The sequence below is a fragment of the Chelon labrosus genome (assembly GCF_963514085.1).
Source record: "Chelon labrosus genome assembly, chromosome: 6".
NCBI lineage: Eukaryota > Metazoa > Chordata > Actinopteri > Mugiliformes > Mugilidae > Chelon > Chelon labrosus.
In genome coordinates, this window is record NC_140342.1 from 6,437,082 (window position 1) to 6,459,857 (window position 22,776).

A 22,776-nucleotide genomic window follows, 5' to 3' on the forward strand; every position below is an offset into this window, starting at 1 on the left:
GAAGAAAAAAAACCCATTATCTCACTACTCTTAGAGGATTAAATGTCAAATACTATTTCAGGAACTTCCCCATGTAATCACAGGATCAAACCTTAAGAGCTCCAGATCAAAACAATTCGTGAACATAGTCATTTTAGCAAACACAAATAAGTAGAATGTAGAACTAATGTAGAACTTTTAGGCCAAACAAATAGAAAAAATCTGTTCCTCCATGAGAGTTTTATTCCTGGTCGAATAGAGGAGGCTCCACAATGGTCAATAAAACACGGGGAAATAAAACAGAACATTTCATTGAACATTTAAGAAAATAAATTATGAAAAATCTAAACAATTAAATAAATTCAAACTGCATTAAGGACACTTAAGTATTTCTAAAAGCAACTATATGAATTAGCAACCCACATCAGTGGTTGGAGGTTTAGATGTGGTTTATAACGAAACCATTCAAATTTTCTAGTAAATGAAAGTGTACAATCGAAAGTGATACAGCGGGTCATTGAGGCATATGCTGCATTTATATCAGTGATAAAAAAATAAGGCACATGCATTTGAGTCGTTTATTTCTCACAGTCGAGGGCAGCAATAAGTCGTCTTCTTTCCAAAAATAACAGTGAGAAATGTAAACAGCAACAGACTAACATTCCTTTAATTAACCATGTGTTACTTTCTTGGCTACATACAGTTGTAGTAATAATGTATGTGTACATACATGTAATACAAATGTAAAAATGCACAAATTAGTGCAAAAAAATAGTGTTTCTGAAATATATATTAGGTGTATAGTGCTTAAGAATTTTTTTTATAAGGTAGTTATAATAGCAAATTACACTTGTAACACTGTGTAATAGTAGTGTTAATGTTAAATTCAGAAAACAGTTGAGAGCATCCTTCATTTACCTCAAACAGAATCATTAAGTACTTGTGTGTGTGTGTGTGTGTGTGTGTGTGTGTGTGTGTGTGTGTGTGTGTGTGTGTGTGTGCGCTAGAGGATTTCAGATTTTTAAAAGTTGGCTGTTATGTGATGAAAGTCAAGTCGACACTGACTAGTCGCTGACGACATCACAAATAAAAACACTGTAGAAAGTAATGCTTTGCAACAAATATATATTCTTGACCTGAATACATTTGGTGATAACGGACAGCTCATGTACTAATACTGTGCACTGCAGATATGTATAGCCTGTATAAAAACAGGCTGCAACTCAGCATTATCATTAGCATTTAATAGTACTCCACAGCGTGGTGTAAGATGTGATGCAGTTTATGCAGTATTTTGCATGTCACGGTAGTATGGGCTTCATCTTTGGAGAAGTATTTCCACACAATTGATCAACCGCAGCTCATTTACTGATATGACTCACTGGTCTCCTCACCTGTCTTCCCAGAATCGTCTATGTTGTTATTGTCACGTGATCAGTGACTAGTCGACTTGATGCTTAAAGCGTCATGTCAACAGCAGTGAAGTCAACAAACCGACTAGTCTGTACAACCCCTAGTGTGTGTATGTGGGTGTGGGCAGTAGAAAAAATACTTATTCAGGAATGTCATCATGAGTCAAAATTCTTGTCATCCTTCACCTGCTAGTAATGGTTGTGATCTTAAACCACCAGTATGTGAGGACAGATCACATTTAGAAGCGGCTGCTTGCCAGGGTGAGCATAAAGCGAGGCACTCGCAGGAATGATGGGACTACGACTGAGACCCAGGAGAGATATGGCACTTGCGTCAGAAGGAATTTCAGGGAAGTGTAATCAGTTACACTCCGCCCTGGAAATAAACAGATATGAAAAATATTAGGGTTGACTGTAAACAGTGGCAACTTCCAACGTATTTATCTCCAAAACCTTAGAAAGGTGAAGGAAATACAGATTTACCGTCAACGTCTTGTATCCCATAGCGCCGTGCAAGGTCACAAGTCATGAGTACTTTCCCAGTCAGTGACATCAGATTTTTGTCTTTCAGGCAAAAAGAGAAACCAAAACAGAACAATGCTTTTTTTTAAAATACTCATTTGGGCAAGTGAGTACTTTTCGGCAATTATAGTATCAGGCTGACATATTATGGGAGCGGTTGCTTCAATCTACATGTAACTATCTGACAAATTCTGCAATCCTACCCTTTGCCAGGTTGACGATGCACCTCCCGCTCAGTTCTGTGGTTTCTCCATTGACGAATGCATCTTTGAACTGATCAATAGAAAACAAAGATTTAGGATACAACTGAATTAGATAACACGAAGAATAATTTGCTGTTGAAAAAAAAAAAAGAGTCTACCTTCGGATCGATGCCCTGTGGTGTATCTTTCTCTTGTACAAACTGAGATACCAACTCTGTCTGTACTGCTCCTGGCCACAGGCTGACAGAAGCCACTCCCCGCCTTTTCAGCTCAACAGCCATGTCTGCTGCCAGCCTGTCACACTGGAAACAAACCAGGTTTTAAATACACTATTATACCCTAGGCTATCAGACGGTATAATATTTGGATGTAATTATTTAGTGCATGTACTGGGTTTCAACAACATAAATGTGGGACTTAATGAGAATTCAACTTACTGCGGCTTTACCAACACCATAAGGCACATTGAAGAGATACCGCAGCCCGCCCATCGAGGAAATGGTCACGATTAAACCTCGACCTTGATCCACCATCAACCGGGACGCGTAAACTGAGCAAAAATAGTGGCCCCTGCCAGACGAGGAAAAACAAACACAGACAAGAAACACAAGCTGACGTCAAGAAACCTGTCATCAGATACAATGACACAGTTGTCTGACAGTGACTCAGTTTACTAGTCATTACGGAAGAATACAGTACCTGAGGCCTGTGTTGTTGATAGAATCCCAAATAGATGGATCGACTTCCCAGAACTTTTTGCCCATGTTCTCGAAGATAGCCTGGAATAAAAAAATAGGTTTCCTTATTCACGGCTTTACTCTAAATGTACTACAGTTAATTCCACTTGATCAGTTCCATATAAATTGTATTTGTATAAGTTTAGTATGTTTCCTCCATGCTGCGGAGCCCCGTGGACAGGCAATGTGGTGCCAGGTTGTCTGTTCATACATACAGTATGTATATATCCTTCCTTTTTTCTTGCTTCTTTAAATTTGTTCCACTTGGAATCAAGTAGAAACTGATCAGACTTTAGTTCTCACTGGTCAAAGGCCAAGGTTGAGTTTAACTCAACATGTCATATTTTAATTATGACAAACTTTCACACAAATGTCTAATATGATAAAATGATGAACATTTTATATATATATGGGGTGTCTTTGGACTGATACAGAAAAAAAATACCTCTGGATGGAAGTGGATTGTCCTACAACCAGTCTGAGTAATTTTGTTGTTCACAAATTCAACTCCACGACACTCAAATGACATGTATCACTACATCGCTGCTACTCTTCTGTCCATTACCAGATAAAACCCGCCTAAACAACTTGGCAGATCTTTGCCGGCGTTTAATCAGTTCCTAACAGAGGGGTTCCAGACCAACTGTATGCCACAAAAAATGTGTGATTGGGGAAGTTTATCTGGTTTACAGGCTACACACTTATTAAATTTCTTCCTAGTCTCCACTACATACAGTATATTATAAGGGCCTGGGCAGACAGGCTGGCAAGGACAAGTGACTTTAGTCAGAGTAGCAATGGCACCAACCTGTACTCCAGCATAGGCATTGTTAACCAGTATATCCAGTCTGCCGTTCTGTTCACGCTTGATCCGTTCAAACAGTCCTTCAATGTCTTCATCTTTTGTTGAATCACAGATCACTGGCACGCAGTTTCCTCCCCTCTCCTTCACCTGCATTGAGGATAAAGACATGACACTGAAACTGGGTTACAACAACACACATATTCTAAGGCTAGAGGGAAGAATTTCAATTTCCAAGACTAGCTGAATCCTCGAATATGTTTGCCAAATTAGCTTTTTAAATAACAACAGACTAATACAATAACTTTAAATTTCACCTGTGCAGCCGTTTGATTCAGAGTCTTCTCCTGGCGTCCTGTGATGTAGACAGTAGCTCCTGCCTCAGACAGCTGGAGAGCTATTCCCTTGCCAATTCCCCTGGAGGCACCAGTTACTACACACACATAGCCAGACAGGGACATCTTCTCTGGAGAGGAATCAACACCACACGAAATAAGCAGCTAGATCAAATAAACCATGTGAGCTAAAAACACATGAAAGAAACCTCTGTGTGGGTTAAATATCATGAGACGTTAACTGGAAAATTTCAAAAGATTGCAACACGGTTACATAAATGAATGGTCACCACCCACTGTCCAGAGTTCACTGGAAGTATGAGGGAGTGACATTTTTCTTTTTCTTTTTTTTTTTTAAATCTTACATAACTACATTATGTCTAGTCACTGCTATTCAGCCTCATGCCATCGTATCATATTACAGTGATACGTTTAGTTGTTGAAGAAACTAGGTTAACTGACTTTATGCAAATCCCTTTCTGTAAAAATATTGACGTCACAGCGAGGCTATTATTAAATGACATAGGTAGAGGAAATACAAACATAATAATGATGAAACTTAAAGTAAAGTAATTTTACAAAGATTAAAACACACATATTGTTAATAATATAATATAAACAGCTACCTTGTAGCACAGGAGGCGTTAGATCTGGTTTGTCCAGTTCCGATGATGGTCCTTCTTTAGAAGAGCACAAGGAATTGTGTCGGTGACGAGGATGCCACAGCTGCTTGTTATTGCTGTTTTGATAGCCCCGAGATTCTACGATGTACAACGTAACAGTTACAAGGTTACCGAAACGCCCATCTGCCGTAATATCGCGAGAAGACGCCGGGTAAAGCAGGATTGACCCAGGATTTACTTGCGCTGACTTCCTCCTTCGTTTTAACGTCGCCGATTTTACCAGAGCTCTCCATAGGCTACATTCACGCAAGGTGTTGGGTCATATGATTAAACAGTCAAGTGGCTATTTTCAATTTTCAACGTCCAAATATCACTGTAAACGGCATATAAGCTACTTAAAATGGCCGTGCATGCGCTATAGTGCCAGTTGCTTAATAGGTAATATTCCTATTTTAAAACAGTTGTAGGTTGTTGTGGTTTAGTTGCCAAGTGTCTTTATAACGAGAGGCCACAATGAGTGAACGGCGGCATCATGGATGCGAGATGGTCTTTGGTTTAACTGCAATGCACCACACGATGGCGCCGTAGACTTCTGAAAGGCACACTTAGCCTTAGTTCATTCATTCATTCATTCATCTTGTCCTGTGAAGGGTCGCTGGGGATGCTGGAGCCTGTCCCAGCTGTCATCGGGCGCAAGGCGGGGTGCACCCTGGACAGGTCTAGCCTTAGTTCTTTGGAAGCAAATTAATCCTTTAAGCTTCTGCTGTGAGTTTATTGCAGTCATAGCATACACTACCGGTCAAAAGTTTTAGAACACCACACTTTTTTCCATTTTTTTTACTGAAAATTATTCAGTTTAGTGTCTCATTGCACTCTGAAATGAAAGCATAGAACAAATAAGCAATTTGAGTTGAAATAGAAATCATAGATTCAATTTATAGACCAAAATGTAGGCTATTCTAAACTTTTGACTCATCAAAGTAGCCACCTTTGGCAGATATAACAGCTGAACACACTCGTGGCATTCTTTCTACAATAGAAATCAAATATTCTTCAGAAAGTTCTTCCCAAGTCTGTTGCAGAAGTTCCCATAAATGTGTGGCACTTGTAGGTTGCTTGGCTTTCACTCTTCTGCCCAGTTCATCCCAAACCAGCTCGACAGGGTTTAAGTCTGGAGACTGTGCTGGGCACATGTTTTCAAGCTCACAGGGTGCCTCTCACTCTGTACAAGCCACCGACCCTGGATCCAGCAAAACAGCCCCAGACCATCACACTTCCTCCTCCATGTCTGACAGTTGATGTCATACACTGTGGAACCATCCTCTCACCTACTCGATGGCGTACAAAGATCCTGCATGATGAACCGAAGATTTGAAATTTTGATTCATCCGTCCATAATACCTTCTTCCAGTCAGCTGTTCAGTACCTTTGTACCATTTCAAGCTATTCATTGGACTTGCACGACTTGAATTGCAATAAATAACTGGAAAAATTATGGTGTTCTAAAACTTTTGACCGGTAGTGTATATATTTTTCCTTCCTTTGAATGTGTACTTAGGAAACAGCCTTGGTATTATTCCCTATGTATCTGTGGGAAGATAAGCGGATTATGGCTGTACTTCTTTTTGTTTTAATCAAGTAATTTAATTTGAAAGCTTTTCTGGTTCAGCATATACACCGATCAGGCATAACATTATGACCACCTTCCTAATATTGTGTAGGTCACCCTTGTGCCTCCAAAACAGTTGTGACACATCAGAGAATGGACATGGACCTTCTAAAGGTGTCTGTGTGGTGTCTGGCAACAGAATGTTGTTAGTGGGGGCCTTTGGGTCCTATGGGTGGAGGGGAGGGGCCTCTGTGGATCATCCCACAGATACTTGATCAGTTTGGGATCTAGTTAATTTGGAGGCCAGGTCAACACCTTGTGCTGTTCTTCATGTATTTTTGAGTTGTTCCTAAACCGTTTTTGTGTGTGTGTCTGTGTCAGGCTGCATCCTGCTGGGGATGGCTGCTGCCATCAAGGAGTGTCATTGCTATGGGGTGGGGGTGTCTGGTCTGGTCTAGGTGGGTGGTACATGTCTAAGTAACATCCACATGAATGCCAGGTCCAAAAGTTTCCCAGCAGAACATTGGATTGTCACAACATGGTCAATGTTATTTACTGCTCCTGTCAGTGGTCATAATGTTTTGCCCGATGTTTTGGATTTGAGCCTTATTTTATATTATCTTACATACACCATATTCTTGTTTCCATATTACCATATCAGTATGATGACAGATATGAAGGAGTCTTGAAACAGAGCTCTGAATTAGCTCCGAACTCCATGCTACTCTTGCTAGGGTGAATTGTGACATGTTTTAGTCTGTATCATGGTCCGGCAGGATGCAGCCTAACACAAACACACACACGAAAACGGTTTAGGAACTACTCAAAGAACATGAAGAACAGCACAAGGTGTTGACCTGGCCTCCAAATTCACTAGATATCAAACTGATCAAGTATCTGTGGGATGATCCACACTTTCCTCAACCCCTAGTTTTCACAGTGAGAAGAGGTTGAGCTTGTGTTTAAAAATGTCAGACTTGTGTTAATGTCAAGGTTAGTTTACATAGTTACTAAACACACCAGCTGCATCAGTGCACAAACTTTACTTGCAAGACAGCTTTACTGTGAGTCCACACGCAGACTGGAAAGACTGTGAATAGGAAAAAAACTAAATAACACAAATAATAATGAAAAACAACAACCACCTGGCAAGTGGCAGATAGAAATAAAGGGGATTATATGAATATAGATAAGAAAATAGGGTTCAGGTGAGTAGGTTAATGTGGTAAATCGTATAAGCATGTGGGAAAAACTGCCACCCAACACTTCCTGTCCTCCAGTGCTGGAGCTTATTTCTGCTGAAAAGCTGAATAATTTTATTTCCAAGCACCTCTCACATACTCAGAGGTTGTATACTATTCAAAACAGTGGAAGTCCTTTTGTTTACTCACAGGCATTCTACACGTAAACTCACTAACTCAGTGCAAATAGATGACACTTTTTGATATACAATAGTATCAGCAATGACCACAGTCCAGTTGGTTCCTCACAGGAAGGCGTTATAGAGTCTTATGGCCTGAGGGACAAACGACCTCCTCAACCTGTCCATGGAGCAGGACAGAGACAGCAGCCTGTCACCGAACTAGCTTCTGTGCCTGACGATGGTGTCGTGTAGAGGGCGGTGGACACTGTTCATGATGGAGCGGAGTTTGTTCAAGGTCCTTGTCTCTTAAAAAAAAGCCGCCAGCTGCATTTAACTAAGCAAATAAGTACGACCTTCCTATTGGAGAATTACTGCATGGGCGATTATGTTTCAGCTGGCAACAAGTTCTTCAACCGCAACTGATGCAAAGAGTAGCTTCTCATTTCTAAACAACCATGTCAAAAGACACATCCCGTGGTCGTGGAAAAGATGGTAGTCTGTTTGAGAAGGGTCAAATCATTGGCATGCATCAAGTAGAGAAAACTTCTAAGGAGCTTGAAGAAACTACTAAAACTGGGTTAACAACTGTCTAACTCATTATTAAAAACTGGAAGGATAGTGGGGAACAGGGGTTGCGTTAACCGAAGGAAAAATCTGACAGCCTTCTGTCATTTTGACAGATTGCAATTCACACCCCTGACCACTTGGAGGCGAGTGACGTTATTAATTGGCTCTTGTCTCTAATCGCAGTCTGCGTTCTTAACAACGTGTCAGTGCACGATTTCCTGGTGCACCGATTACACTGATGCACACGTCAGAACTCGGCTAACGGCTTTCAAAATGGAGGAATCGGATTAAAGCACGTTGCTCGGACTGATGGAAGGCAAATTCTTTGAATGTATTTTTCCAGACATTAAAATAGCTTGAGTTTATAGTATACATATCTGTGTCTATTATTTGATTCAGTCATCTACTAAAATCCATTTAAATTAAAAAATCTTGCTTTTATGGGCAAATATTGTTATGCGATTAAAATGTGATAAATCGAGATTAATTAATTACAAAGCCTCTAATTAATTAGATTTTTTATTTTTATTTTTTTAATCGAGTCCCACCCCTAATTTTTAGTCAAATCGTTTAATTTCATTGTTCATATGTAGCTACTGGGGCCACAGTCAGTTGTTTTTGTCATTGCAGAGAAAAAGAAGGAAGCTGTGTTTAAAGGAGAACTACTGTTTTTTACAACCTGCGGCGCTCAGAGATGACATCATCCAGGTCAGAAGACAGGTAACTCTGGACTCAACGGGGAAAGACAGAGGGAAGGCTGGTGAAAAGAGAGTGTTCTGGGTGGGCGCGGTCATCCTGGATCCTTGTGGCCCATCGGAGGAAACGGCTAGAGTAGATCTATTTTGGGCATGGGAGTGGAGAGCTTTTTGGTTTTTATTATTTTTATTATATTTGTTTTGTTTTGTATTTTCATTGTTTTATTTTTTTGTTTGTATGTTTTTTGTTAATGCTACTTTTTTGTTTTTTCTTAATGCAGACAGACAGACAGATAGATAGATAGACAGACAGACAGACAGTATTTTTGTTTATTTATTTATTTTGTTTGTTGTTGTTTTGTTTTTTGTTTTTTTCTTAATGCAGATAGATAGATAGATAGATAGATAGATAGATAGATAGATAGATAGATAGATAGATAGATAGATAGATAGTAGTTGAAGAGACAGGAGGAAGTGCTGGAGATGTTGAGGTTTTCACTGGGTATGACCAGGATGGATAGGATCAGGAATTAATACATTAGAGGAGGTTTATGGTTGATAGAGGATAGAGGATAGAGGACAGAGGATAGAGGATAGAGGATAGAGGATAGAGGACAGAGGATAGAGGATAGAGGATTCAGGATTCAGGATAGAGGATAGAGGATAGAGGATAGAGGATAGAGAGGACTGGGTGAGATGGAACTAGATGTTTCCTTGTGGCGACCCTTGAAGGGAACAGCCGAACAGTGAGTTTTTGCAAGCTTTCCACGCTGCTGAGAAGAATCTGCAAAGTTTAGATTTCTTTGGTGGCGGACTGGTTAGGAAATGGAGATGGACTTGCAGATACTTCCAAACAGCGTCGTCAAAAGATGGATCGTCTAACATTGCAGTAAACAGCAGCTCTTCTGGAGAGCCAAACTCTCTGCGAAGGTCTCTCACCATGGCTTTGGCGAGTTTTTTCATGTTCTTGTTGTTTATTCTGACATTCGTGTCAGTGGAGCTGATCTCCTCCAGCACTTTGCCTGTCAGCCGATCAATTATTCTGTTGACTGTGTCTTTCCTCAAGGCCCTCTTGCTTCTATTGGAGGATTTCATTATTATCCTCATGATAAGACAACAAATCAAGTCGTCTGTCATGCTCTCAGTTGCAGATGAAGTACCAACAGCCTTTGCTGCAAGTTCATCTCTTGACCCTTCAGATGTTTGTTCGGGTCTGAAACAAAATGCGTCACGGATGGTCGGTGGAGGTGGAATGCTTATGTCAGGAGATAGGATCTTTTGAATCCCGTTTTGTGAGATCGGATGTAACGAGTCAACATGAGACCTGACAGTCTTGGATACTGATTCCACATGTTTTGAATCATCTTCGTATGATTCAGGTCCTAAATCAGGGGGAGTTTGTGCCTGCTCATTGTTGGATTTAGAGGACCCTACAGGGGACAGCACTGTTTTCACAAGGTTTTCTATTTTGTCCATTGCATCAGAGATTTCCTCAATGTGGGCTTCTTGGTGCGTTTTCTCCCTCTCCTTACAGGATAGCACCTGCTGCAAGAACTTTTCCACTGAGTCCTCTGTCATGGCATACAGGACGTCAGGAGAAAAGCGCGACTGATTGTCATCAAGATTGTTCCTGAACATAGAGAGTACAGAGTCAAACATTTTCTTTCCCGCTGAAACATAGGGGAGCTGATATGTGCTGCCAACCATCAGATGTTCGTAGATTTTATCAGTCAGCTCCCTTGAAAACTCCTTTATTTCCCTGCTGTACATGTTTGCCTGTGTGCCGCTGGCTCTTTTCGCAGGTTTTTGCGACTGGTTTAATTTTTCCAGCATACTGTCAATGTCGAGTTTGATAGTGTCAAAATCGAGAGACGATTGTTTTTTCAGCATTCTTCTCTGTGTCAGCATGGAAGAAGAAGAAGATGAAGAAGAAGAAGGTGTCGATTTTGGATACTCTGGAACAGATCCTGGTAAAATATATTCAAGTTCGTCTACGTCTTGTTCAGGAGTCTCAACACTCACAAGGAAATCATTGTCAGATTTCTGACAGGCAGCCTTCAGCTCTGCCATCATTTTCTCAAACTGTCTTCTGACAAACTTAGAAAACTGCTGTCTTTTTGTCTGTTGAGTAGCATCAGGACTGGGCCCTAACAGAAACTCCAGTGAGCTGAAAAACTTTTTTAGCTTACTGACCAGGAGCACCGTATTAAAATGAGGTGTGGATAGTTTGCTTTTCTCATTAGAATCACAATAATGCAGGTCATCATGTATAACACTGACAATTTTTTTCGCTGCTGCTTGAGCCTCCAGAGAGGTGCTAAAAGGATGCAGACCATCCTCAGTCTCCTCTGCCAAGTTGGGTGACTCGCTGCAAACTCTCACGAGAATTTCACTCACAGCTTTTCTCACTGAGGGGGAAGAGATCAGAGACTGTACCTCCTGAGAGTCACATCGCTCTGGGGATGTTGTTTTCAGGTTTGGTAAAGAAGCTGAGCTTGATAATGAAGTCGCTAACTGCCGACATGCTCCAAGGCACTTATGTTTCAGACTGGCTGCAAGTCTTTTCAGACATGTGGTAGCGTGAAATACCATTTGATTTAGACGGCCAATACTTGTTATGGAGCCAGTGACATAAACAGCAGGCTCTGAGACATCAGCAGAGCTGTTGATGGCCAGAGAAAGAGCGGATTTTACTTTCTGGGAAACCTCGCTCTCAACCAGAGCTGTCAGCTCTTTAGCATCCTCACATTTTAACTGTGGGTCGTTGAGAGCGATAGCAAAGCTGTTAGAGAAGGAGTCTCCCATGGTTAGGTTAATTGTCTCTACAGCTGCAGGTACGTCGGTCAGAGAATCCCTCTCAGCGATGCACTGCTGCTGAACGACTGGAAGGACGTTTTTCAGCACTAGTGCAGAACTACTCTGTATGATTTCCACAATCATGTCAGTCAGTGCAGCTTGCGTGCCAGAGTCACAAGTCTGTTCAGCAAGCATGCTCCACTGTGTTGGAGAGATTCTTTGAAAATGTGTAATTACTATGGGCAGAACATCCTCTGTTGTAATAATGACAGGGCTGTCCATCTGGACGTTGGATATCTCCACTGAAGACATTACTGATTTTTTTTCACGTGGGGGTTTTGCTAAGTTTGAATAAAACTTGGGAAACAGTTAATTTTCAGTAGCTCTAGATAATCACTGTGCGTGTGGCCTGGAAATCAAGAACCAAAACTACAAATGTTTTTTTAGACCAGATCCTATTTAAAGGAAATCCAATATGACGTCACATGACTAGATCAAAGAATGGAATGGCTTTGATGTCACAAAGAACGTACAGAACGTAATTCCCACGCATGCGCACTCAAACGCACAAACATGGCGGAAACATTTTTATTTTTTTATTTTTCAAACGTGAATCTGAACTAATAGAGAAAAAACACAGCAGTCAGTTAATCTGACGAATCAGCGACGGTCAACAATCAATTAAGACAATGTCACGCGAGAAGAGATTTTATTTCTTTATTTATATAGCCTACTGTTATCGTGAATTGATTATCACTAAAACAATATGTGAAGGTGTGATACGATCTCAAACTTTATTAGCTATACCGTTTTTTTACTCTTAGGCGACAGCTGTGTTTTACATTTAGTAATAAATTTTGTTAAAAATACTGTGAGAGAATGCTGTCGTTAATCAGTTTCCCGGTCTATTAAATGCTCCTGTATTACACCCACCTGACCGGAACTTGAAGCAGTCTTTAAAAACATGAGATCTACACAGGAGTTTATTGGCTCGTGATGTAGTTTTAAAAAGTCTATTTTTCTGCCTACCGAAAAAAGCTGCTATTTCACCAGGCAACAAAAAAACACTATTTTCTGACTGGCTGATATGTCGCTTTTTTTAAACAGTTATGTTACTGATGTGCAGCAAGTATTATCACTTCTTTATCATGTCATGTGTGAGCGTGTGAACTTATTAAAAATGCGTGTGACTTGAGAGCCATGACAACAACACACTGAAATAGTTGTTTTTGTTTTTTGTTTTTCAAATTTCCATGCATTTTTATTATAGTACTATGACTTGATCATCCTTGTATATTTCACTGTGTTTAGTAGCTGGGCAACAAGTGACTGCAGGGGTCCCACAAAGAATCACAGTGTGGAAATGGAGACAACTAATTTGGAGACAAGATAAACGAAACTCAGTATTGGAGAAAAAAAAGTTGAAGTCAGACCTGATCTTCAAGTTTCCTCAAACATTCAGAGAAACAGCCTACTACAGAACCAGAGAGCCGTTAAAGCTCCAAAATCCCAGTTTTTATCAAATCTTGTATCCAATATTAGCTACAAACCTCAGTTTCTTTTTAACACTCTCTCTTATAAATCCCTGTGACTGCACTTGTATTGTGTCTTCACCTAAGCTTTTTGAAGAATTTCTTACATTATAGTTCAGCATTTGCAGCCATCATACTGCCACCTCGCTAGCATCCCACCTCGTCTCCTCAAGGATGCTTTTAATACCCTTGGGCCATGTATTGTCGACCTTATTAATTCTTTTCTGATGTCTGGCTGTGTTCCAGGTGGAAATCACAGTTTGTACGTACCGTGCAAGGTAACCAGGATGATGGCTTTGACCTTGGCCCTGGCGAGCTCCGTCAGCTTCGTGGCGTCCAGCACCAGCAGGAAACCGGGTCTCTCTGCACCAGGCTTCACCACGATGCTCAGCAACACACCCGAAAAACCTAGACGGAGGAGGTGACTGAGGGTGTGTTTCATACCGTTTAAGATCAGGCATAGACTAAAGTTAAGAGTGTGAATTGGGTTCAAATGTGTTTCTGATGCAGGATGAAGGAAGTGCAAATCCTTTTAAGAAGACGTAAAAAAAAAAAGTAGCTCCCTTTGTATAGGTTTGTGATCAGTAATGAAACAATTTGTGTGTGCGTCTGTGTCAGGCTGCATCGTGCTGGGGATGGCTGCTGTCATCAAAGAGTGTCATTGCTATGGGGTGGGGGTGCATGGTCATCCATACGAATGCCAGGCCCAAAAGATTCCCAGCAAAACATTGTATTGTCACAAGATGGTCGATTTTATTTATTTATTTAGTCATTACTTTAAACAAATTGTGGGTGAAGGGTATGAGATGAACTGTGCAGAGTTCACTGATGCTCCCTGACACACAGAAAGGAACATTGCAGGCAACCAGTTAGTTGTCTTGGACCCTCCTCAATAACTTCTTCACGTGGACCATCACAAGGCTGGATGGGCTGGTACTCGAAAACCTTAAAACCCTGACCTTTGGTTCTTTCAGACAGAGGCAGGCTGGTGAGATTTGCCTGAGACAAATTCATCTTCTGGAAAACCTTTATCAACCATGACAGCCATTTCAGGGGACAGGAGATGTAGAATGACTGACTGCCAGAAGATTATTTGCTTGTTGAATTGTCACTCATGTAACCCTCCATAGACGGGTGGCACAGTGGTGTGGCTCACGTTGATGTCTGCGTGGGTGTCTGTGTGTCTCCGGGTACTCTGGTTTCCTCCCAGGTTCATTGGTGATTCTAAATTGACCATAGGTGTGCATGTGAGTGTGAATTGTCTGTCTCTCTGTGTTAGCCCTGCGATAGACTGGAGACCTGTCCAGGGTGTGCCTGTCAAGTGGATGACTATGACATGGGAACATTTAACAGCATATCTGAACATAGATTGGTAAAATCCCCCTCACTATTTAACTGGAAGAGAGTAAATCCTATTCTATGTTCCTAGGAGATCAGTTTGACATTTTCGAAAATATGAAGTCTAGATGGACCCTAGATTAGCCTTTATCAGACTTTGTGAGTAGTAGAGGTGCTGGTACGTCAATTTTGTACAACCTTAGACGGCCTATGCTAAGCTGAGCTAACCGCCTTCCTTCTATAGCTTCTTATTGAAGAAATAGTTATCAGAGTGGTATTGTGAAGTTTTCTCCAACCTTCAAATTGCCCTTGCAGGTATAGATGTAATTGATTGTTGATCTAATAGTTTCGTCCATCTGTCCATCCCAAATTCATCATTTTTAATCAGATAATTAATTCAAATTAATGACAATTTTTTAAAGGCAGTAGTATGTAAAAATAATCCTACAGGTAATCTGTAACGTGTGTGTGCTTCCAGGTGATCCAATTCAGGAATGAGTTGATGCATTCATGTGAGTTTCGTGTGAATGATGAATGGATGAGACACTTCCAGTCCACTGTGAGACACTTTGTGCAGCAGTTCAGCCACGTACCGGAGATGGCAACAGTTGGACAACAAATAGACAAAGTGAGCAAGTTAGTGTTCTCTAGCCGTGTTTACACCTGCCACTATCACACGTGATCCGATCACAAGTAGACAACTCTCTAAGTATGTGTGTTCTTATCTGGTATTAAAATGTCACCCAGGAATCATGTCTGAATCGGGCCTCAGACATGATGACAGGAAGCGCTCTTTTGTCACAGTTTGTGTACATTTTTTTTTATCTAGATGCTGGCCCTTGATTTGTCAATATGTGTCTATGGCGCAGACCAAATGGATTGTACTGACTTGTTGGATGGAATAACGTCTGATTCTGTCAGTCATTCTGGGACCAGCACTGAGTTAGTCAGCCAATGGGAAGCTGAGTTACTACAAGAGATGTTGCAGGAGTGTCTGCACACTGCTGAGGATGATGACACAAAGACACAGGTAGGAAGAACAAGTACAGATGTACACATAATACATGAAAATAAATATGTTACATGACTTTCTGTCTCTTCCTTAGGACACTGAGCTGTTGAAGAGCCTGGGTGGCTTCCTGCAGGCCAACAAAGATCTGGGCAAGAGGTTTTCTGCAGAGCTCCAAACTATCAACTCTCTAAAGGACAGAGAATAAGAAGGATGAGAAAGACGAGCATTTGTGCACTACTTTATACCTTTGTATTTAATATTTGAACCAGGTCGCGATCAGAGTTTAATTACAGGTTATTTTTGACAGATTGTATCCACATACAAGTAGTGTTTGTAGGAAATAAAAATGAAAATCTATTGGCTTGTTCTGAAGTATTGCTTATTTTTAATTGTTAGTAGTAAAAACAGAACGTTGAATGAACCAAAAGGCTTAACTAATCACAAAAGAATGAGTCATTTTCAGAAATTAACTATAACAGTGTCAAAAAAAGATGTAGGTCATTCCTTATTATAAACTGCTAACCCTTCTTACAGATATAAACAGATATAAAGATATTTAAGTTATATAATAATATGAATATAAAATGCTGTGTAAAAAAAAAGTACGGTGGTATCAGCAATGACCACAGTCCAGTTGGTTCCTCACAGGAAGGCGTTGTAGAGTCTTATGGCCTGAGGGACAAACGACCTCCTCAGCCTGTCCATGGAGCAGGACAGAGACAGCAGCCTGTCACCGAACTAGCTTCTCTGCCTGACGATGGTGTCGTGTGGAGGTCGTGGACATTGTTCATGATGGAGCGGAGTTTGTTCAAGATCCTTGCCTCTGCCGCTGGCACTGATGTCAGTGACTCCTGCTCTTCCCCTACCACGGAGCCCGCCTTCTGTATGAGGTTGCTCATCCGTGAGGTGCCCTTCTTCTTAGTGCTGCCTCCCCAGCACACCACAGCGGAGAAGAGGGCACTGGCAATGGTAGTCTGGTAGAACATGTCCAGCACCTTCCGGCAGATATTAAAAGATCTTGGTCTCCTAAGGAAATAAAGACGGCTCTGACCTTTTTTGTATACTGAGTCCATGTTAACTGACCAGTCCAGTTTGTGATCCAGCTGTAGACCCAGGTACTTATCGGTCTGAACCACCTCTACACACTCCGCGTTGATGGTTACAGGCTGCAGGTGGGGCCTGCAATTCTGAAAATCCACTACCATCTCTTTGGTTTTAGCTGTATTGAACAGAAGGTGGTTCACCAGATTCTTGTAGTCCTGCTCTTGTCCATCACCGACAATTGCAGTGTCATCTGAAAACTTCTGCCATGACGTGACTCTGTGTTGTGCTTGAAGTCCGAGGTGCACAGGGTGAATAGGACAGGGGAGAGCACAGTCCCCTGTGGTGCTCCGGTGCTGCTGACAATAATTCCGGACGTACAGTTCCCCAATCTGACATACTGAGGTCTCCCAGTGAGATAGTCCGCTATCCAGGAAGTGAGGTGTGAGTTCACTCCCATCTCTGTTAGCTTATCCCTCAGTAACGGGCTGGATGGTGTTGAATGTGCTGGAAAAGTAAAACAACATGTGATCCTCACAGCAGCATTCACCTTGTCCAAGAGTGACAGAGTCCGACGTTTACAGCGTTTACAGTCGGAGCATGTGCTGCAGCCTCTAAGGCCCGGGGAGCAATTTGAGAGTGATGTTTGCTCAGGGCACCTCAGCCATGGACACGGCGGGGACCCCTCAGTCCCAAGCTGCACCTGTAACCACTACTCCACTGCACTTGTCTGCAGCAGCGTGGACGGAGTGACTGTGGAAGGTGGGGGTGATCAAAGTTCAGAGTTTATCATTGAAACTTTGGGTCTCATTTAATAAAATTTAGACTGAAATGAACACCTGGGTTATGCTTTACAAAATAAATTCATGTATATTTAGTTAAGAAAAACATTTTGAAAAGTTGTGATATTTAAATAAACTATTACCCTCAGCTTCAGTCAACACACATTTCTGCCTGTAAAAGCCTTAATAAACTGGGCACTTGTCCTACTGTTTTAGACTTTTGTCCTGAAACATTAGTTACTGGAAGTTCAATTGAATCATTTACTACTGGGCTTCTGCCATGAGAAGATAAAATACAGATTTCACCATACTAAATCGTATCCGGGAATCCATTAATGCAAACCAGTGTTGACCTCGAGATGCAGTTGCCAGACTGAATAGTGCCAGCTGGTACTCTGAACCTGATTGATTGTTGTGTCTCCACAATGTTTGCTGCAGGTAAATAAAAATGTCTGCAGTACCGTAAGTAATGTAACCTCATCCTTATTTGGTGGACATTTTGATTTTTTACAAAAGACCAAATGTTATTTAACATTGTTAAATAATATTTGTGTTGGTTTCACATTTATTCATTTACATTCCCAGTAATTAACCATGGTGTTTATACAGCGTGTAAATGTTTACTTAATACTTCCTTTGCTCCTCCTTTTCTGGTAAGCCAACAACAGTCCCATATTGATTGTTCAGTGGTTTATAAGAAGCAGCATCACCGTCAATAGAAGAGGAAAGTTTCTTGATCAAAACAAGCAACCCAATGGCTGACGGCTCTTTCTTCGTTCTGATTCCCCTCCTTCTCACCTGTGTCTTTCATTCTGCTGACAACAGACTCGGTAAGGAGCACTGTTCATGTACTTAACCTCCGCTAAAAGGGATTGTCAGTGATGATTATTCTGTGTTTTCTCAGTCACTCAGGTAGTCACCAGCAGAGGAGATTCCTTGGTGGACCAGGTCCTTTCAAAGTTCCCGGTGAGTTCCAATAACAATGTGACAAACATATAGAGACATATAGAAATATGAGCAAGACTAAATGTGATATATGCTGTCTTCTGCAATATTTACCTCAGATAACCTTACCAGAAGGAATTGATCCCAAAAATGTGAATATAACGGTATGTAAGGAGCACTTTTCATTGTTCTGTGTGCATCCTGTTGTTGTTGTCACTTACTTTTAACACATAAAACGACTCAAGAGAAATCAAATTTTTGCATTTAGTCCTACTAATGCAATATCTTTTGTTCGATTACAGACAATTCACATCAAAACCTGTGATGGTAAGTATGGACCGAGCTGTAGCTTCAGTGTAAAAATTACCATTGGTTTAATGGCTGAGGATATGCCATATCACTTTATACTTTTCTTTCTCAGGCATGAAAGAACAATTGACGCTGCTGAACCAGCGGCTTCAGCAGGCAACTCTTCGTAACAGCCAGCTGGGTAAGTTCACATCCTTCGAGGACATGAAGACATGTACCACCGGTGCTGGTAGGTTTAATGTTGCTCTGGTATACTGTAATCTGTACTCTATCTTACAGATGGAGAAGCTTTTGGGTTGAGGGGGGAGGTCCGAATGCTGAAAGTGCAGCTTGCTACATGCAACTCCGCGGCCTCGGCTATTACTGGCTGTAAGTTTGTAAATCCTGCCCTTCATGTGTTTGACATGTGGAGATGATTTACACAACCATGCATGAACATGTACATGTGATTTCTTGACAGCGTATCAAAGCCAGCTGCAGATCAAAATGAAACAGCTGCTGGACACGTTTGATAGTGAAGCATTTCTCAGTAAGTTTACTTCGAATGGACTTAAATTGCCTGCGATATTCGTTTGTTTAGAACCAATCCAAACTTTCTTTGTAGTTCTGAAAACCATGGCACTCACCAGGGAAGTGAAGAGTTTACAGGAGAAGGTCAAACTTGATGCTAATTCTACTGAATCTGCAGCTGAGATCATGGGTGAGATATTTACTTCTTATCTGCTGACTAAAGTCTTTACAATTTGGCGTGACACAGTCCTATCACTCTCAGAATAATATACACTGTCTGGCCAAAAAAAAGGTCACACATTCTAATATTTCGTTGGATCACCTTTAGCTTTGATTACAGATTCACTGTGGCATTGTTTCAATAAGCTTCTACAGATTTATTCCCTTTCAGTGTTGCATTCATTTTTCACCAAGATCTTGTATTGATGTATTGATATGTCCGTGCCATCAGGGAAGAAAAAATCCATTGATGGAATAACCTGGTCATTCAGTATATTCAGGTAGTCAGCTGACCTCATTCTTTGGGCACATGATGTTGCTGAACCCAGACCTGAGCAACTGCACAGACCAACAAGTCCTCCAACCCCAGATCATAGCACTGCCCCCACAGGCTTGTACAGTAGACACTAGGCACGATGGGTGCATCCAAGGACGAAATTTTGATTTCAGAAGTGTGGGGGACACAAGTATTTTTAAGAAAACTCTAATCTTTCAGTTCTCTGTGTTTTCTAGTAGTTCTTCTAGTTTTCTGTAGCTACTTTTAAGTTGTAATGTTCCTTTTTTTTTTGGTGTGACTGGTTGTAAAGCATGTAGCAAAACATTATCACCCAATTCTGTGTTTCACCTTGTTAGTCAACGTCACTCCAACTCAGTACCACCAATTTACACTTATTTATGGATTATTTGGTAAACAGAGCTCATTTACATAGCACCACCCAGTGGCGGGCAGGTCAGACTGGCATCACAGGGGAGAAATTGAATAAAATGTCGGCACGCAGATACGCACATGGACACCGATTCAAACGTTAATGTAAATGAAACCTCTGATATTACAATCCTTCTAGCTGACGTGACCCAGGCAGAACAAACGCCCAGTTTACAGTAGCAGGTTAACAAGGACTCCTGACCGCAGACTAGCAGACCGGTGTGCAAGCAAGGTGGAGTGACAGCGGGGACGGCCAATCACACTACAGAGCTTGGGGGTGGGTCTAAACTAAGGGAAACAGGCTTCAGCTTGAGCGGCCGTTTTCCGCTTGGTCCTAGTGCTAGACGAGTCTCTGTTTACTATAGCGTAACATTGTTTTTGGACAGTAAAAAGTGCAGGGGACCAAAACGGCCTTTTGAAAAAGTGCAGGGGACATGTCCCCTGTGCCCCCCCCACAAATTACGTCCGTGGTTGCATCACTTCATCTGCCTCTCTTCTTACCCTGATGCCCCCATCACTCTGGAACAGGGTAAATCTGGACTCATCAGACCACATGACCTTCTTCCATTGCTCCAGAGTCCAATCTTTATGTTCCCTAGCAAACTGAAGCCTTTTTTCCTTAAGGCTACTCAGCTGTTCAGTCCCAATCCCTTCAGTTCCCCTCTCATTGTATGTGTAGAAATGCTCTTACTTTCACTATTAAACATAGCCCTGAGTTCTACTGTTGTTTTTCTTTGATTTGATTTCACCAAATGCTTAAGTGATCGCCAAACACGATCAATCAGGGTTTTCTTCCGACCACATTTTTTCCGAAGACGATAGTTCCCCACTATTCTTCCAGTTTTTAATAATGCGTTGGACAGTTCTTAACCCAATTTTAGTAGTTTCTTCAGTCTCCTTAGATGTTTTCTCTGCTTGATGCATGCCAGTGATTTGACCCTTCTCAAACTGACTAACATCTTTTCCATGACCACAGGATGTGTCTTTCGACATGGTTGTTTAAGAAATGAGAAGCTACTCATTGCATCAGTTGGGGTTAAATAACTTGTCGTCAGCTGAAAGATAATCGTCCATAGTAATTCTCCAATAAAGTTGGAGTAAGTTAAATCCAGGTGGCAACTTTTATTTGGCCTGTAGTGTACATTATACAGTATGTGTTTTTAACTAAAAATCTTTGCGCCTGGATCCGCTTGTCTGATATTGTCAGATGTCTCATGTCTAAACTTGTGTCCCACAGAGCTCCAGAGAGTGCTGCAAGAGAAGATCAATGAACTGAATGAGAAGAGGCAGCAAATTGAAAGAAGCCACACAAACTCAACCTTCAGTATGTGTATTTTCAAACGCACATTACTGCCTTAAACAGTAGGAGATGCCTGTGCTTTTAGGATTCGTGCAAATTGAAAGCCTCTAAGAAGTACAGAGTGGTTAGTTGATTGTTATTTGTGTGTGTTCAGTTCTTCAGATAATCTCACTGCAAAATAAGATCTGGGATGTTCAGCAGGAAGAATCCAGGAGAGGAGAAACTGGTGTTCAGTCTGAAAGAAGAATTCAGGGTAATGTGCAGTCTTTGTGCCTGAAATACTATCTGCATATGAAGATATGGAAACAGCCTGTCCATGATTAACGCAGAAGAAATGACACATAATTTCCTTAAAAATAAAAAGTAAATAAAAGGATCAATTTATAAATTACACAATTTAGTACAATGAACTACAGTGATCAGCCACAACATTCTGGAAGTAAATAACATTGACCATCTTGTGACAATTCAATTTTGGGAAACTTTTGGACCTGGCATTCATGTGGATGTTACTTAGACATGTACCATGTGCCTCCAAATTCACTGGGTCCCAGACTGATCAAGTATCTGTGAAGCCAAATTATTAAGTTAATTCCTTTGCAGTTATATCTCTTGTAATGTTTCCTTTCTGTATTCATAGTTCATTTTCTGCTCATTTATTTATTTTTTTCTACTAATTTCCTGCAGTTCTACAAGAGGAACTCAACAAGAAGATCAGTTTGCTGCAAGGCAGTGGGAACACAAGCTCAGCAATAAGTACGCTAGCGTCTCTGTCTACCAATATTTCCTTTATAGTCGACAATGTCAAATGCTCCTGACCCAACACTTCCTGTCCTCCAGTGCTGGAGCTCATGTTTGTGCAGAGTAAGATTACAATCATGCAGAGGATGATCAGAGTCCACATTGAACAATACAGAGTCAGAACTGCTGGTGAGTACTTAGTGTTCAGAGCTCAGATCTTCTCTTCTCTGGATTGTGTTGCACTGAAAATCTAGAGATGCACTGATTCGTTCTCGTTTCTTTTTCAGACATCCAGAGGCAATGGAGGCAAAAGGTTGAGCTCCTTAAGAAGAAGATTCAGCAGTTGGCTCACGATGAGAATAACTCAGAACTTAGTATGTGGGCACCTCAGCAGCATGCAGTTTTGACAGTCTCTGATAGATTATACACTGTATAAAAGGCATAGGTAGCCACCAGGTCTGAAAAGCAAAATCTTTTTCCATGAGATATTAAATCGATAATTCATAAGTCATCGCAAATAGATATTATTTGTCAAAGAGAGCTATGTTTGAGGACAAACCAGGGCAGGGGTAATTCACAAGCTGTTATAATCAGATCCGACCAAGATTTAGTCACATCTGCCGCCACCCCACCACCACCCCCCAGAAAACTGTGACAGCCAGGTTTCAGAATAGTAGTCCAGATACAAATGAGTGATG

At 41.2% G+C, this 22,776-nt stretch overlaps 2 protein-coding genes across 2 annotated transcripts; one reads left to right on the forward strand and one right to left on the reverse strand.

Annotated features, from left to right (window-relative positions):
• Nucleotides 1-210: 210 nt before the first annotated feature.
• On the reverse strand, nucleotides 211-5,022 carry dhrs1 (dehydrogenase/reductase (SDR family) member 1). Its single transcript, XM_084545924.1, has 9 exons — nucleotides 4,617-5,022; nucleotides 3,973-4,121; nucleotides 3,662-3,805; nucleotides 2,816-2,895; nucleotides 2,554-2,686; nucleotides 2,275-2,418; nucleotides 2,117-2,186; nucleotides 1,875-1,955; nucleotides 211-1,767 (listed from the first exon to the last, which is right to left on the reverse strand). The coding sequence occupies exons 2-9, from the start codon at nucleotides 4,114-4,116 to the stop codon at nucleotides 1,631-1,633; spliced, it is 933 nt and encodes a 310-aa protein (XP_084402050.1). The 5' UTR covers nucleotides 4,117-4,121; nucleotides 4,617-5,022; the 3' UTR covers nucleotides 211-1,630.
• Nucleotides 5,023-10,753: 5,731 nt separating this feature from the next.
• Nucleotides 10,754-15,847, forward strand: LOC311489863 (uncharacterized protein CXorf38 homolog; the record flags this gene model as incomplete). The annotated part of the gene is made up of 7 exons (XM_084547174.1): nucleotides 10,754-10,817; nucleotides 13,422-13,596; nucleotides 14,150-14,163; nucleotides 14,829-14,836; nucleotides 14,992-15,141; nucleotides 15,343-15,543; nucleotides 15,620-15,847. The coding sequence occupies 7 exons, from the start codon at nucleotides 10,754-10,756 to the stop codon at nucleotides 15,728-15,730; spliced, it is 723 nt and encodes a 240-aa protein (XP_084403300.1). The 3' UTR covers nucleotides 15,731-15,847.
• Between the last annotated feature and the right edge of the window lie 6,929 nt (nucleotides 15,848-22,776).

Coding starts and splice junctions, on each gene's coding strand:
- dhrs1 (XM_084545924.1), bottom strand. CDS start 4,116: ATGTCCCTGTCTGGCTATGTGTGTGTAGTAACTGGTGCCTCCAGGGGA. Junction 2,896..3,661: donor ATGCCTATGCTGGAGTACAG/GTTGGTGCCATT, acceptor TTTTTATTCCAG/GCTATCTTCGAGAACATGGG. Junction 2,687..2,815: donor ATCAACAACACAGGCCTCAG/GTACTGTATTCT, acceptor CTCGTCTGGCAG/GGGCCACTATTTTTGCTCAG.